The sequence below is a fragment of the Plecotus auritus genome (genome assembly GCF_963455305.1).
Source record: "Plecotus auritus genome assembly, chromosome: 9".
NCBI classification, from domain to species: Eukaryota; Metazoa; Chordata; class Mammalia; order Chiroptera; family Vespertilionidae; genus Plecotus; species Plecotus auritus.
Window position 1 is genome coordinate 150929380 of NC_137783.1, and position 16625 is coordinate 150946004.

General features: G+C 53.6%; 1 protein-coding gene across 1 annotated transcript; it reads right to left on the reverse strand.

Annotated features, from left to right (window-relative positions):
* Positions 1-133: 133 nt before the first annotated feature.
* On the reverse strand, positions 134-8708 carry PPP2R5B (protein phosphatase 2 regulatory subunit B'beta). Its single transcript, XM_080688727.1, has 14 exons — positions 8368-8708; positions 7464-7916; positions 6614-6810; positions 5959-6060; positions 5708-5800; positions 5451-5581; positions 4130-4189; positions 3921-4029; positions 3408-3461; positions 3284-3334; positions 3047-3166; positions 1903-2030; positions 1539-1640; positions 134-922 (listed from the first exon to the last, which is right to left on the reverse strand). Exons 2-14 carry the CDS (start codon positions 7660-7662, stop codon positions 775-777), a joined length of 1494 nt encoding a protein of 497 aa, XP_080544853.1. The 5' UTR covers positions 7663-7916; positions 8368-8708; the 3' UTR covers positions 134-774.
* Between the last annotated feature and the right edge of the window lie 7917 nt (positions 8709-16625).

Sequence of the window (16625 nt, forward strand, 5' to 3'; positions counted from 1 at the left end):
GAGCATCATTGCGGACAGCAGCTTCCACCCCCTGAAAAGAGGGGAGTCTCTGCCTGCCTCTGTCACCTCCTTACCCAGTGTTTCATCATTCACTTCCCTCTTTGGCCATAGCCCTAAATAAAGCAAGCAGTCCTTGAATTTCTGTCTTTATTAAGTCTACCCCCAGCCAGGGGAAGGGGGACAGACCATGGTAACTGTGACCCCACCTTGCCCCAGGACATGGGGAATCTCTTCTGCCTGTGCCCTCACCCCTCCCCCTGCCCAATAAATAAAAAGGGGACAAGAAAATACAGAGGGAGGGAGGGAGGGGAGAGAAGGAGGATGCCCAGGCCCAGGTCAGCATCTGTTGGGGGTGAGCAGGGGAGAATAAATAGACCATGGATCCATGGTGGGGTGCGGAAGACCTCGCGCTGGCACGAGGTGGGGTACATGAGGAGCTGTGTCCCACTGCCCTAGGCTGGGAGCAGGGTGTGGGAACCTGCCTGCAGTCGGGAGCCCAGCTTTTGGGGGCAGGGAGATCCCTGATGGCAGCTCCCTGGTCAAGCTTGCCCTGGTCAAGTCATGCCACAAGGGCCTGAGAGTTCTGTTGCCAGGACCACCATCTCCTCTCCTCTTCTCCCCACAGTAAAGTGCCCATGCTGGGCCAGGCAGGGAGCCCTCCAACGCACTCTGGCAAGGCCAGGGGTAGGTGAGAGTCTCTCTGGGCCCCTGGGCAGGAGAGGGCATAGAGGGACTGATAGCTCTGGGTTTAGTTCCTCCCTTTCTGCAGGATCTCTAGCTCTGACCCCCACTGGCGGCCACCTGGGGTGTAAGGCGCTGGAGGGGGGCCTCTTTTGCCCCCTGGGTCCCCTGTAACCGGCGTAGCCGTAGCTCCTCCAGGCCTTGCCACAGCTCCTGCCGCTCCTGGGCCTTCTGCTGCTCCCTGGGGGGAGAGGGTAAGGCAGGTCCCCTACCTGTGGCCCTGCCTGCAGTCCAGCTTTCCTCACCACCACCTCATCTGCGAATGATCTATGGGAGCCTTCCACTCAGGGAAGAGATCACTGAGGAGGCTGGTCATGAGCAGGTGGATTGGCCTGGCTGAGAGACCGGCTAGGGCAGTGGTCGGCAAACTGCGGCTTGCGAGCCACATGTGGCTCTTTGGCCCCCGAGTGTGGCTCTTCCACCAAATACCACGTGTGGGCGCACACGTACAGTGGGATTGAAACTTCGTGGCCCATGCACAGAAGTCGGTTTTCGGCTCTCAAAAGAAATTTCAATCGTTGTACTGTTGGTATTTGGCTCTGTTGACTAATGAGTTTGCCGACCACTGGGCTAGGGAGAGAGGAAACTCCAAGGTGTCCACGCTCCACACCTGGAGAAGCCCTTGGGAGGACGACGATGTAGTGGGGAGTGGGCAGCACTTGCCCGGAACATAGGGAGAGACTTTAAATATCTGAATAGATCGGATGTGGGGTCATCCCGAGGCTCCCTCCAACCATGAGAAGCTGGCTCCTTCCTGCTTTTCCCCCTCCCTCCATGCCCAGCTCCCCAACACTCACTGCTGTTTTTCCAGCTTGTAGGAGGCTGTGAGCTCATCAAACAGCTTCCCATTCATCTCCATGAAGGTCTTGAGCACATTGTAGATCAGAGATACGATGGTTCTTGGCAGGTCAGGGAGGGGGTGAGATCAGAGCAACTTCAGTTTGGCCCCACTTCCCTCCACAGTACTCTGCCTATCCCTGTTCCCCAAACACAGCGTGCAGCCCAAACACCACAGGCACTGCCCTCTGCCTGCCCCTTTCGCCACCCCTCGGCCCTCTGGAGACCCTTCCCTCGGTCTCTCTAGCTAGGAGTAACCCCGGGTCTGCACCGGCTGGCCCTGGACCCAGCTTCTGTGCGTTAGGTCAGGGCCTGGGCACTCACTGATTCCAGTGCTCCTTGGAGACTTGATAGAGGGTCCCAAACACAGCAGGCAGCACAGTGTGGCAGTTGTCCTCAATGAGGCTCAGGATATATTCGTTGTTCCAGAAATACAGAGCCCGCTCTGCAACCTGGGGCAGGGAGGTGGCAGAGGGAGTGCCTGGCAGAGGCTTCCCTGCAGGTGCAAGCGCTGGTACCCACCCCCACCCCAAACCCAGGGTGCCCCGCCCTCACACACCCCATCCCCAGGACTCATCTAAGCCATGGGAGGAAGCAATGTGACCAGGAGGAAAGAAACTGGATTTGGAGTCCAACGCTCAGGGTTGAATTTTAGCTCCACTGCACATTGGTCACATGACCTTGGGCAAGGCATTTAACCTCAGCTTCAGTTTTCTCATCTGTAAAATGGGGCTAATAAACAATAGCTATCTCCCCAGGGCTGTTGAGAGGAAGAATTGACTTCCACCAGGTTATGGCTCATAAGAATGGGAGCAAGTTTGTCACACATGTAGAAGAACCCTAGTTATAGCCAGCCTCATGATGGGGGTCGGGGGATCCCAGCTGGGCCCTGAAGTGGGACTGATTAAACTGAAGGCCACTAAGAAAAGGAGAGATGCCCTAGCTGGTTTGGCTCAGTGGATAGAGTGTCGGCCTGCAGACTGAAGGGTCCTAGGTTCGATTCTGGTCAGGGGCACATGCCCAGGATGTGGGCTCGATCCCAGTGGGAGGCATGCAGGAGGCAGCCAATCAATGGTTCTCATCATTGGTGTTTCTATCTTTTTCTCCCTCTCCCTCCTTCTCTGAGATCAATAAAAATATATTTTAAAAAGAAAAGGAGAGAAGGAATAACCCATGTGGAGCACATTTTAGTTACCGAATATGTTTACCCTACTATCTCTAAAGTCCCTATTGGCCACATTACAGATGAGAAGCTTAATCACACTCAGACTGAAGTGATCTGCCCAAGGCCCCTCCGCCAGTGGGAGGCAGATCTAAGGCTTGACCCAAGGGCTCGACCCTAAGTCCAGCATTGCCCCATTATCAGACCCAGGAGAGTCCAGAGGGCCAAGGGAGCAGTGTTAGGTCAACTGGTCAACCTTTCTAGTCCATTCCCCAGCTCCCACCCTCACCCATTCCCACCCCATACCTGGAAATGGGGGCTGGACACACAGCGAGCCACCTGCTTGAAGAGGGGTTCCTGGATCTTCACAAACTGGGAGGGCTCAATGACATCAAGAATCTCTTCCATCTCCCCCAGAAACATCACCTGGGGGGCAGGGACACGGGGCAGCAGTTCCATCTCCCCCGACACACACACCTGACCGCCCTCCAGAAGCTAAGCTTTCCTAACCCCCCTCTGATGGTTGTCAAAGCCCTTTCCTACCTCCTTCTGGGTGCAGGTTTTTGGCCAGTATTTGAGCAGTCCCCGGATCACCTGTGGGAGGTGAGGCAGAAAGGAGTCAGACCTGCAGGGACGGAGACCTGCCTTCTCCCCCAGAGGTACTCACATGCTCTGTCAAGGTGGCATCCTTTTCCAGGAACTGCACCACACAGTATGCCAGCTGTGGGGGCAGAGAGAGAGAAGATGGGTCCGGAGGGGACTAGGGCAGGACCCAGGTCACTTCCTGAGTCTACTCTCACTCACCGAGCATTTACCTAGGATGTACCAGGCATCATGCTCAGTGTGCGGGGACACGATGATGATCTCACAGGGGTAACATTCAGCAAACCAGTCCTTATAAATGTTACAGAAGTTTCCATATAGAAATCTGTATCAATCTATGCAAATACAGGAGCGTTTAAGCCTGCCTAGGGCAGGTTGAGAGAAAGGGGCTGGGAAGGCTTCACAGAGCTGATGTCTGAGAGCCTTAAAGGGTCGTGGGGCTTCCCTAAGGTAGAAGGAACAGAATCAGTAAAGAAAAAGAAGGTGACTCAGTGTGGCTGAAGCCAGAGTGGCAGGCTGCCCCACATGGCTGCCCTGACTCTGCTCTCCGCTGTGCAGGGCCAGGTCTGGGCCTCACCTGGGCGTGAAAGACTGACAGCGACTTAACGGAGTGCAGGGGAATCAGGACCCGAACCAGGAACTGCTTGTGCTCAGTCTTCAGGGGCAGCGCAAAGCCATTGATGATGCTGAGGAGGGGGACAGAAGAGAGGAGGGGGGCTCACGTGACCAGCCTCAATCCTTCCTCCCCAAATGCTGATGCTCTGGCTGAGGCCCAGGGAGAGTCACCTTCCTAAGATCTCCAGCAGCTCAGCCACGCCATTGAAGTGCTCGAGTTCATAGATGAACCTGCCAGAGAAAAAGGAGGATGCAGAAGGGCTCAGAGCAATTGGAGCAGGCCCAGCCCCTCCCAGCCAGCCTGCCTGCCCACCCAACCCTGCACGCTAATCCAACTCTCTCCCAACCAGAGGCCATGCTCCCTTCCCAGTACCCTAAGCCAGGCCCCATGGAGATCCACACCCACCTCTGAATCGCTCTTCTCAGCCCAGCCACCCGTGTCTCTCTGGGTCTCAGCTCAAACCTCTTCTATGAAGCATTCCAACTCCTCTCTTCCCCCAGACCCTAACCCTCATGACCTGGTCCCCATCCAGTCAGCAGGCACCTAGCCTGCGTCCTTCACTCTTCATGCCAGTCAACTGAAAGAATGCCAGGCACTTAGAGCATCTACTCTGTGCTATGTACTTCTCAAAATCATCCCCGGAGGCAGGTTTATTAGGTCCATTCTACAGATGAAGAAAGCGCGGCTCAGTGGTTCAGTGAAGCTTGTCCCAAAGTGAATGAGCAGGGGCTCTAAGGGAGTCTGAGGGATGATCGTGTCTTACCTATTCTGTAATCCTGGCCTCGGTCGGGGCGCTGTCCTCAGAGTTTTGGAGGCATCGCCTCATTTCTTGATGACTGTCCCTGATATAGCTGTCATTCCCACTTTAGAGATGAGGAAACTAGGAGAGCTTAAATAATTTGCCCGAGGAGCCAAATATTGGAACCAAACTCAAACACAGGCCTTCTAACTTCAGAGCCAGTCTCAACTACAAAGCCCTGCTAGCACTGGTGCTCAATTCACATTTGCAGAAAGAATCTTTTTAAAACTATATATTTGTATTGATTTCGGAGAGGAAGGGAGAGAGAGATAGGAACATCACTGATGAGAGAGAATCAGTGATTGGCTGCCCTGACCAGGAATCGAACTGTGACCTCCTGGTTCATAAGTCGATGCTTAATCACTGAGCCACACCAGCTGGGCAGAAAGAATCTTTCTATAGGTCCCTATGGCTGAGCACAATAAGAGTCAAAAAATATAGATCCTAGACCCGCCCTGGACTGACGGAGGCCCTGCAAACCCCTTCATCCCTCTCAGCCTCTATTTCTTTATCTGTAAAATGGAGATAAATGCCCTTTCTCTGCTGACCTCACAGGCTTTGAATGATCAATATTACAAAATATGTTGCCAAGAAAGGACTCAGAGTTCCTTAGGACGCCCTGCCCGGGAGCCTTTGCCTGTCTTCTCCCCCTCCCGCTCCAGGTCTCCGCGGGGCAGGCAGCAGGCACCTACCGGAGGAAGATGTGGCTGCACTGTTTGCGGATGTAGGCCCGGAGCCCCAGGAACTTGCCGTAGACCCGGTGCAGGATGGTCTTGAGGTACTCACGCTCCCGGGGGTCCTCGCTATCAAACAGCTCTAGGAGCTGTGGGACCCAGGGTCAAGGGTCAGGAGAGAGACCAAGCCCAGGTCGCTTCCATTCTATCCCCATGCCCCTCAATGAGCCTGCCCCTGCCCCATGGCACCACCCGGCCTGGGTTCCCCACTTCACCATCAGGACAAACTTTTGGTCCACATATCTCTTGGCCACGGAGGGCTGGAAGTCTGGGCTCTCCAAGAAACGCAGGAAAAACTCATAAACCAGCTGGGGGAGGGGGCAGACAAAAAGGTGAGTTTGAGAACAGACTCCCCTACTCACCCCGCCCTGTGGCCCTCATCCATCAGTCCAGGACCTAAGGAGACCCTCCCCCGTGTCCTCCATCTCTTCTAAAGCTCCATCCCTACCTTCCCCAGCCCTCATACCTGCAGATGTGGCCATGAAGGCTCAAGGTTGGGCTCATCCTCCTCAGGGTCAAATTCAGGGTTCTCACTGGGCGGCAGGGTCCGGAAGATATTCACTGAGATCTGAGGGGCACAGACAGGGTTCTCTAAGAGAGCGCCCTCGGAGGCAGAAGCCAGGACCGCAGCACCTGCCCCGCACTCACTCCCCGGCAGTCATTCCCTGAACACGTAATTCATGGAAGCCCTGGGCCAGGGGCTGGGGATCCAGGGTGGACAAGACACATCCCACCCTCTATGGGGTGCAGCCCGTGAGGCAGACAAGATGGAAAGCAGTAAGGACTGCAGACATTCCAGCCAGCAAAAGGGAGCTTTCTAGCTCGGGCACTGAGAGAGGCTTCCTGGAAGAAGCGCACCTGAGCCAGGCCATGGCGGTAAGGGACTTGGGGCGGGGGCAGAGGGGGAGTGCGCACCAGGCCTGGGGACAGCATAAGCAAAGTGACCTAGCTGGCACTGGTCGGGTGCACTGGAGGGCGGAGTGGGGAGGGGAGCTGTGGGACTCGAGGCCAAGCAGGAGGGTATTGGGTTTTTCTCGCACAGGACCCCCCCACCCCCGCAGGTCAGCAGTGTCCCTGTGCCCCCCACACCCTCCCCCCAAAGGCCGGCAGCAGGTGCTCACCATGCGGATGATGTCTGGGTAGACAGGCTCAATGAGGACTCCCCGCGTGCTCCCCACACACTCCACCAGCTCATTGAGCGCTGCACGCTTCACCTCCTTCCCCTTCAGGTCGGCCACACAGTCCAAGAAGTCAAACATCACCCCACACTGGGCCAGCTTCCTGCTTAGCAGCTCGTGCAGCTCTGAGGCCGGCACATCTGGGAAGGAGGGGGGCGCTGAGCCTGGGCTCCTGAACCCTCCTAATCCTTAGGGCAGCCTCCCCTGCCCCCAGGCCCCATGCTCTTGTGCCATCCCCACTCCTTCAGAGAGCCGGGGGCTCCTGTCCCACCCTCCATCCTGTGGGGTAAAGGAACAGTCTCTTCCTCCTAACCCACAGAGGGCCTGGTGGCCTGAGGTGAAAGCAAGGTAACACCCTGAATGCTGGGCTTCCCGAGGGGCCCCCAACAGCCACTCTCCCCCTCATAGGTGGCACTCTGTTCTAACAGCCAGAAGTGGGGTGAAGGGTCAGAGCTGAGGGTCTCTAGAGGGCCCTCTGGCTCAGCCAGTCAGGCCCTGTAGCCCAGAGGTGGGGTTACACAGTGACCCCAGGGAGCCTTGCTAAACATCTGCTCCCGAACCCTGGCAGCTGGGCCTCAAGCGGCCTCTGGAACCCAGGCTGTGGGCCCCACCCTCGGCCATGGTCTGCCCCCCAGGCTGGCGCCACCTCTCAGTGCCCCACCTCCAAGGATGACAGGCCAATCAGGCCATGCGTCAGCAGAGGGCTGGGGGTGGGGGTCAGCTCGGACGGTGGAGTCCCTCACCTGGAAGGGGCTACCAAACTCCCTGACGGCGGCAGCCAGCGGGGGCTCACCTTTGAGCAGGGGCAGTGGCGTGAGCTCCTGCTGGTTGCTCTGATAGCGGAACTGAGAGGAACTGTGGGACCGCCGGGGCCGGGCCCTGCGGAGGGACCTGCGGGAGAAGCCATCCACCTTGTCGGGTGGCGGCACAGGTGACAGCCCCGGGGAAGAGGGGCTGGTGGGGGTACTCGCAGGGGGCAGCTTCGTCTCCATGACAGCCAGGCAGCGGTGAAGGCTTCAGGGACCCTGGGGCTCCTGCTGGCCCTAGAAGATGCTGGGTGAGGCTTGGCTGACTAACTTGGGCCCATCCTGGGGGGGGGGGGCACAACCACAGTCCTGGGCCCCCCCCCAGGGCCTTCGGCAACTGCCCAGTCCTGGGGGGCAGGCAGGGTAGAGAGGAGGATGGCTCAGGCCTCAGGTTCTTCCTGGGGGTCACGGAGAGTCCAGTTGGGGTTCCCACCTTGAGTCTTTTGAAAACGAAGTCGGGCAGAGAGGTCAGCAAGAAAGAGATGGAGAGAGCCGGTCAGTTTTCCCAGGAAGACAGTGGGTGGGTGCTGCTGGCGCCCAAGTCTCTTTCCCTCCTCTTGCCCAGACCCTAAGCGGAGGTATGGCCCCTTCCTCCAGGGGACAAGTCCCTCCCTCCTTTCAGTGTGATGGCCCCAGCTCCAAAATAACCCCGCTCCGCATACAGCCTACCCCCAAGCCAGCCCTACCTCAATGGGGATCCCGTTCCTCCCCGCTGGCCCCTAATAGAATGGGGCCCCATTTCTGCCCCACTAATCCTGGCCACTAGGGACTTCCCCAAGAATGAGAGCCCTATCCCTATGCCACCCCGCTCCTAGAACCCAGCACCCTCCCCCACCTCAGCTCCTTCCTCGCCCCCCAAATCTTATCTGCCTCCGGTGGGGGGACACTCACTTCTAAGAACCGCAGACTTTGGGCCCCAGACCTCAGGGGCTGCAGGTGGGGAGGGGGTGGCTGTTCAGAGCTCCTTCCCGGCCGTTCCGCGCCGGGTGCTGGGCGGCGGCGCTCCTGGGTTCCCTCTCGGGCTCCGGGGGGGCCGGGGCATACCCCCAGCTCAGCGGCGGGTCGGGGCGCGGGCGCTCGGCGGGCTCTGGGCAGGTCTGGGCAGCGCGAGGACCTCTTCTCAAGTCGCGGGACCGACCTGGCGCAGCGCGCCGCCGCGGGAGCCCCGGCTTTATGCGCCCCGGCACCCGCCGCCCAGCTGCTCAGGATGACATCAAGTCACCTCCCCCTCCAGGCCCGCACCTCCCCGCGGGCAGGGGGCGGGGCGGGGGCTGCGTCAGGAACTTCCCCGGGCCGCTGGGAGATGTAGTCCCCGCACCGCTTAAAGGGGCTGCCAGACCGAAGGGGAGCCCTGTGGGCATCCAGAAACAAGGGTGGAGCAGAGTGGGGATGGGGTCCAAGTGGTGCTGAACTCCTGGGTTCCCGAAGGGAGACTGCATAGGGAGGGTGGAGGGCTCCGGAGTTTGCGCCAGGAAGCTAGGACTAATGACAGAACACGCAGAAAGGGGCCCGATGCTCTGCCAGGCCCAAAGACCTGGCCTGCTCCAACCATTCCACCCCCACGGGAACCCCACTCTCGTCCCAGAATGGCCAGACACTTCAGAATTCCCCTGGAAACCGGCACCGGGCCGGTTAATTGTCCGCCTGGGCCAGTGCCTGCTGGGAAGGGTGTGGCGCACCCCAGGCTGCTGGGAAATGCAGTCCATCCTCAGGCCTGCAGTCCCCCTCCCACCTCTTGCTGTCTATGGTGACATCATGGTCTGAGGTTTAAAGGGCCAGCCTTGGAGTGGCAAAGCATCAGAGCTGGAGGTGTTCCCTGGCACTGACACCACCCCCCTCCAGGCAAGCTGGACTCCCCAGACAGACCTCCCGGCCCCTCTTGTTCAAAAGCCCGTGTGGGGTATCCAAGGCGCAGGTGGCATTCCAGGAGTTGGGCATTCCTGCCAGAAGTTCCCAGCCTGCAGTTCCCTTCACCCCTTCCTAGAACCCTGGACCCCAAAACCCTTTATACTCCCGGATTCCATCCCTCTACACTACGCTATGAAATCACCACTCCGAAGTGTGTGTTTTTTAATATATTTTTATTTATTTCAGAGAGGAAGGGAGCGAGAGAGAGAGAGAGAGAGAGAGAGAGAGAGAGAGAAAGAGAGGAGAGAGAAACATCAATGATGAGAGGGAATCATTGACTGGCCCCTTCCTGCACACCCCTACTGGGGATTGAGCCCGCAACCTGGCCATGTGCCCCGACCAGAATTGAACCGTGACATCCTGATTCATAGGTCTATGCTCAACCACTGAGCCACACCGGCCAGGCGCTACCCAGAAGTTTTGCCTAGATGAACAATTAGCTGGTCCATATGAGCAGCATGAGTGGTCAGTGAGAACAAACAATGAAGTCAGGGAGGGGTCTGGGGGCTCGGCTCTTTTTGGAGTCTTCCCCACCCATCCTTGGGCCTTGGTGACCACTCAGGGCTCCATTGCAACCACCCAGCCATCTCCCCTGTTGCATAGGAACCGAGGTGCCCAAAGGTGCCCACGTGCTAGAGCAACAGAAAGCCAGGCCCCAGTTTGGCCAGACTGGGATCCAGGACGATACCCCTGGAGAGCTGGCCGGTGATCCCCTTGCTCAGAATTGTTCACCAGGCTTGTTCATCTGGCCCGTCGTGTCCTTATCTGTCAGCAGAAACCCTTAATCTTCTCCATGCCCAACTCCCAGGCTTAGGAGGTGAAGTTTCTCCCACATCCCTGCAGAAAAAAACTGGGGAAGCCCTAGCCAGGTAGCTTGGTTAGTTACAGTGTCATCCTGATAGCCAGTGGCAGGTCCCATCCCCAGTCAGGGTACATATGAGAATCAACCAATGGCCAAAACCGGTTTGGCTCAGTGGATAGAGTGTCAGCCTGCGGACTGAAAGGTCCCGGGTTTGATTCCGGTCAAGGGCACGTGTACCTTGGTTGCGGGCACATCCCCAGTGGGAGGTGTGCAGGAGGCGGCTGATCGATGTTTCTAACTCTCTATCCCTCTCCTTTTCTCTCTGTAAAAAAATCAATAAAATATATTTTTAAAAAAAGAATCAACCAATGAAGAGAAAGAAAAAAATATACAAATGGGACCACATCAAACTAAAAAGCTTCTGCACAGCAAAGGAAACCATCATCAAATAGAAAAGGGAGACTGGCTGATGTAGCTCAGTGGCTGAGCGTTGACCCATGAACCAGGAGGTCATGGGTTCAGGGCCACATGCCCAGGTTGCTGACTCGATCCACAGTAGGGGGTGTGCAGGAAGTGGCCAATAGATGATTACTACTCAACACCAGAATCCAATTAAACAATCCAATTTTTAAAATGGGGCCTGGCAGGCATGGCTCAGTGATTGAGTGTTGACATATGAACTAGGAGGTCACAGTTTGATTCTGTCAGGGCACATGCCCGGGTTGTGGGCTCCATCCCCAGTGTGTGTGTGTGTGTGTGTGTGTGTGTGTGTGTGTGTGTGTGTAGGAGGCAGCTGATCACTGATTCTCTCTCATCACTGATGTTTCTATGTCTCTCTCCCTCTCTCTCCCTTTCTCTCTGAAAGCAATACAAATATTTTTAAGCTCTAGCTGGTTTGGCTCAGTGGATAGAGCATTGGCCTGCAGACTGAAGGGTCCTGGGTTCGATTCCAGTCAAGGGCACATGCCTGGGTTGTGGGCTCGATCCCCAGTAGGAGGCATGCAGGAGGCAGCCAATCAATGATTCTCTCTCATCATTGATGTTTCTATCTCTCTCTTTCCTTCTCCCTTCCTCTCTGAAATCAATAAAAATATATTTAAATATTTTTTTAAAATAATAAAAATAAATAAATACATAGGCAAAGGACTTGAATAGACACTTCTCCAAAGGGGACATACAGATGGCCAAGAGACATATGAAAAAATGTTCAACGTCATTAATCATCAGAGAGATGCAAATTAAAACAATGAGGTATTACCTCACACCTGCCAGAATGGCTACCATCAATAAATCAACAAACAAGTGCTGGTGAGGGTGTGAGAAAAAGGGAACCCTAGTACACTGCTGGTGGGAATGCAGACTGGTGCAGCCACTGTGGAGAACAGTGTGGAGTTTCCTCAAAAATTTAAAAATTTAAAAAACAGCCCAAGTGCCCAGCAGTAGATGAGGGATAAAAAAACTGTGGTTCATTTACATAATGGAATATAGGCAGCTGTATGTTCCCTTACCCTTCATGGCAGAGTGGATGAACCTGGAGAGCATGATGCTAAGTGAGATTAGCCCGAGGAAGACAAGTATCACATGATCTCACTTATATGTGGACTCTAATGATCAAAATAAACTGATGAACAAAATAGGTCCAGAGACATGGATGCATGGGACACACAGACAGATCTCAGAGGGAAGGTGGGTGGAGGGGACAGGAGGAGATTAACCAAAGAACATATACCTGGTATGCACATTTGCATAGCCCATGGACACAGACCATAGTGTGGTGAAGGCCTCGGGTGGGTGGGGGATGGAGGGAGGCAAAGTAGGGGGGGAATGGGGGACATCTGTAATATGTCAATAATAAAAAGTAAATAAATAAAAGAATCAACCAATGAACGCATAAATAAGTGAAACAACAAATCAAAATTTCTCTCTCTCTCTAAAAAGCACTCAATAAATGAAGCAGAAGAGGGAGAAAGCTCAGGGGAGGGCGAGCCCGTGGAGCCTTCCACAGCCAAGTAGAAGATCCCAAGCCCCAGAGAGGAGAAGCTTTGCCCAAGGTCCCACAGGCCATCATCAAAAGACCCCATTTCCCAGCCTCAGTCAGGAGGGTTTCAGCTCCAGGCCCCCTGGAGGGTATGTCCTGGGCTCGGTGTCAGGCTGACAGTGGAGGATTGGTGCTTTGTACAGAGGGGTGCTCACTTTGAGGACCGGAGGACTGAAGGGTGGGGACAGACATAAGACTTCCTGCAAGAAGTGGCATTTGAACTGGGTCTCAAAATAGATACTATGTCACCTGGGAGGTGCAGATGAAAATCTTTTGCGTCACCTTTATTGAGATATCACTTTAACATTCATTCATTTCGTTGTTTAATGGATACAGAGAATCAGTTTTGCAAGATGAAAAAGTGCTGGAGACTGGTTGCACAACAATGTGAATAAATTTAACATTACTGAATTATACACTTGGAAATGGTTCATGCTGTAGCTGGTTGTTCAGTGGTTAGAGCAGTGGTTCTCAACCTTTCTAATGCCGCGACCCTTTAATACAGTTCCTCATGTTTGGTGACCCCCAACCATAAAATTATTTTTGTTGCTACTTCATAACTGTAATTTTGCTACTGTTAATGAATTGTAATGTAAATATCTGTGTTTTCCGATGGTCTTAGGCTCTACAGCAGCGGTTCTCAACCTGTGGGTCACGACCCACCGGTTGAGAACCACTAACAGGGTCGCCTAAGACCATCGGAAAACACAGATATTTACATTACAATTCATTAACAGTAGCAAAATTACAGTTATGAAGTAGCAATGAAAATAATTTTATGGTTGGGGGTCACCACAACATGAGGAAGTGTATTAAAGGGTCGCGGCATTAGAAAGGTTGAGAACCACTGGGTTAGAACATCAGCCCTAGGACTGAAGGGCTGCGGGTTCGATTCGGGTCAAGGGCATGTACCTCGTTGCAGGCTCCATCCACGGCCCTGGTTGAGGTGCATGCAGGAGGCAAACAAACATTTCGTCCCTCTCTCGGTCTCTCCTCCTTCCTTCCACTTTTCTAGAAATCAATGGGGAAATGTCCTCAGGTAAGGATTAACAGGCAAGATAAGAAATGGTTAAGATGGTAAAATTTGTTATGTGTATTTTATTTTTTTAAATATATTTTATTGATTTTTTAGAGAGAGGAAGGGAGAAGGATAGAGAGTTAGAAACATCGATGGGAGAGAAACATCGATCAGCTGCCTCCTGCACACCTCCCACTGGGGATGTGCCTGCAACCAAGGTACATGCCCTTGACCGGAATCGAACCCGGGACCCTTCAGTCCGCAGGCCGACGCTCTACCCACTGAGCCAAACCGGTTACGGCTGTTATGTGTATTTTAAACAAGATGCAAAATCAAGGCCCTCCACCATGGACCAAGTTAAAAGTCACAGCCCCCAGCTATCTTCTCTGATCCCTTCCGCACCCATCCTGATCTCACAGAGGGATCCCAGAGGGACTTCTGCTCGGTGTGCCACCCCTGGGGAAGGGAGAGTCTCCCCCGCTAGAGCCCCTGAGGCCTAGAATTCGTCTTTTGTCAGATGAGTTCCCCCCTAGTCTAATGAGTGGTGGTCCCCAAGGAGCCGCACAGAGCCTGGCCCCCTCCCTTTTCTTCTCTGGGCAGGAACGTTGGCCCATCTTTCTTCAGACCCCTTGAGTTCTCTGGGATCCCGTTGTCCCATAAAGCTCCCTAAGGCAGGGACTTGAACTGCATCCCAGAAACACCCCTATGTGTTCCCCAACACCACCTTCCCTCCTAAGAGAATATCACACCCTTTACTTGGGGGTATCTTTCATTCTCACCTTCAGGCTGTGGGATCATTATGTCTTGGAGTTGGATTTCTGGGGCGCGCACAGTGCTGCGTCTGGGGGAGGCAGCAAGAAGGACCTTTGTACCCCCCTGAGTCCTGTCTACTGTGCTGCGATGCAGACACTGCATGTCCTGGCTACAGAGCGTGGTTCCCAACCTTTTCTTGCCAGGCCCCACCTACGCATCTCTAAAATCCTGATGCCCGCCCTGGCCGGTGTGGCTCAGTGGATAGAGCATCGGCCTGCGGACTCAAGGGTCCCGGGTTCGATTCCGGTCAAGGGCATGTACCCTGGTTGCGGGCACATCCCCAGTAGGGGGTGTGCAAGAGGCAACTGATAGATGTTTCTCTCTCATCGATGTTTCTGGCTCTCTGTCCCTCTCCCTTCCTCTCTGTAAAAAAAAAAAAAAAAATCAATAAAATATATTTAAAAAATAATAATAAAATAAAATCCTGATGCCCCATCCCCCGGCCCCGTGACATATAATTCCCGTTATTCAAAAAGTGAACTCCTATTCACGTGGAGGAAGCCTAAAAGGCCATTAACTAGGTCTAAACAAGCTTCCAAAGAACATGACGTCCATGAAAGAGAAAAATAAAAGAACGAAAGAAAGGACAGTTGAAGTACTGAGGAAGAAATCACTAAGAAATTGTTTAAAAAACAATAACAATAATATGAAATCACATGAAAAATAGCAAATAAAGTTTCAAAACATATAATAGAGAACTGAAATGCATGCATATATCACAATATATATTTATATACTGTAAATGAGGCCCCTAGAATCATAAGAAATGCAAAAAAAAAAAAAAATCACCGTTAATAACGCATTCTCGAATTGCCCCCCTTAAAAATCAAATTGCCCCCCTGTGGGGCGTGTGCCCCCCATTGGGAACCACTGCCATAGAGGGAATCAGACGAGGAATAGATTCACAGCTCACAGGCACCCTTCTAAGAGACAGCTGTGGCTCCCAGTCAAGTTACAATGAGAGACAGATGTGAGCGCGGCTTCACTCGAGAGAAGCCCACCAGGAGAAGCTGCTGCCCCAGACTCAGGGCCTAAATATTGGGCGTGGTCCTGTGTCCTCCACCTTTGCACATGGCGCACCCCATCCCCACTGCAGGGAAATGGTCGTCCCTCCTAGCCTGGACACAAGGACAACATTCGCTCATCTCCGGAGTACGCCCGCCCTCGTATTCCCACTGCCTTTGGGAGGAGAAGGGAGGCTTGCTCATTCACTCGCTCCACAGGCACTTAGGCACGCAGTCTGTTTGCCTCGCCTGTAAAACGGGGATATTAATAGCGTCTCTCTCTGAGCCGTGGTGAAGAGCCGATGAGGTAATGCAAGTGAAGTGACAAGCCCGGAGCCCAGAACAACACACAGGCTCAATTCATGTCTAATTTTTAAAAATATATTTTTATTGATTTCAGAGAGGAAGGGCGAGGGAGAGAGAGAGATAGAAACGTCAATGATGAGAGAGAATCACCGATCGGCTGCCTCCTGCACACCCCCTATTGGGGATCGAGCCTGAAACCCCGGCATATGCCCTTGACCCGAATCGAAACCAGGACCCTTCAGTCCGTAGGCCGACGCTCTATCCACTGAGCAAAACCAGCTAAGGCATTCTTTTTATTTTTTATTTTTTTTTAATATATATTTTATTGGTTTTTTACAGAGAGGAAGGGAGAGGGATAGAGAGTTAGAAACATCGATGAGAGAGAAACATCGATCAGCTGCCTCCTGCACACTCCCCACCGGGGATGTGCCCGCAACCAAGGTACATGCTCTTGACCGGAATCGAACCTGCGACTTTTCAGTCCGCAGGCTGACGCTCTATCCACTGAGCCAAACCGGTGAGGGCTAAGGCATTCTTTTTATTATTATCAATTTGATAAACATTAGATGAACACAGCAGTGCCCCTGGGCTGTCATGGGGGACAGGCAGGCCTATTGAATCATTCTGTAAGCATTTTCCAAGTGGCCGTCCCATTAGCCTGCCTCCTTGAGTGGGGCCTCCCAGTGTCTTCCAAATTCTCCTGGAGGCTATTCCTCAATCCCTTGCCAGAGTCCTCCCTCCTACTAACCCAAGCCCAGGTTACAGGGGATGAAACAGGCTCTTAGATTCAGGGAGGGGCAGTGACTTGTCTGAGGCCGTGTAGACTGGCACTGGCTTGCCTGAGGCCGTGTAGAACTGGGACTGGCATCCAGGTCTCTGCCCCTTGGCCAGGGCAGTTGCCCTTGCTTCAGGCTAGCTTTTGCCATTAGATTGCAGTTAAGAACACCTCCCTAGCAAGGCTAAAGAAGCATTACAATGACCTCTGGGTATCTCTAAGTTGCTTGACCCACCCTGTAGAGCAGGAATCTGCAAACTTTTTCTGTTAAAGACCAAAAAATAAATAGGCTTTGCAGGCCTCTGTCTCAGGTGCTCAATTCTGCTGCTGTAGCAAGAAAGCAGCCTTAGACAGTACTCAGTCAAATGAGCATGGCTGTGTTCCACTAAAACTTTTTTTAAAAGAAACATTTTAAATGTATTTATTGATTTGAGAGAGAGAGAGAGAGACAGAAACATCCATTTGTTGCTCCACTTATTTATGCA

Coding starts and splice junctions, on each gene's coding strand:
- PPP2R5B (XM_080688727.1), bottom strand. CDS start 7,662: ATGGAGACGAAGCTGCCCCCTGCGAGTACCCCCACCAGCCCCTCTTCC. Junction 5,801..5,958: donor CTTCATGGCCACATCTGCAG/GTATGAGGGCTG, acceptor CCCCTCCCCCAG/CTGGTTTATGAGTTTTTCCT. Junction 3,462..3,920: donor TGTCAGTCTTTCACGCCCAG/GTGAGGCCCAGA, acceptor CTGCCCCCACAG/CTGGCATACTGTGTGGTGCA.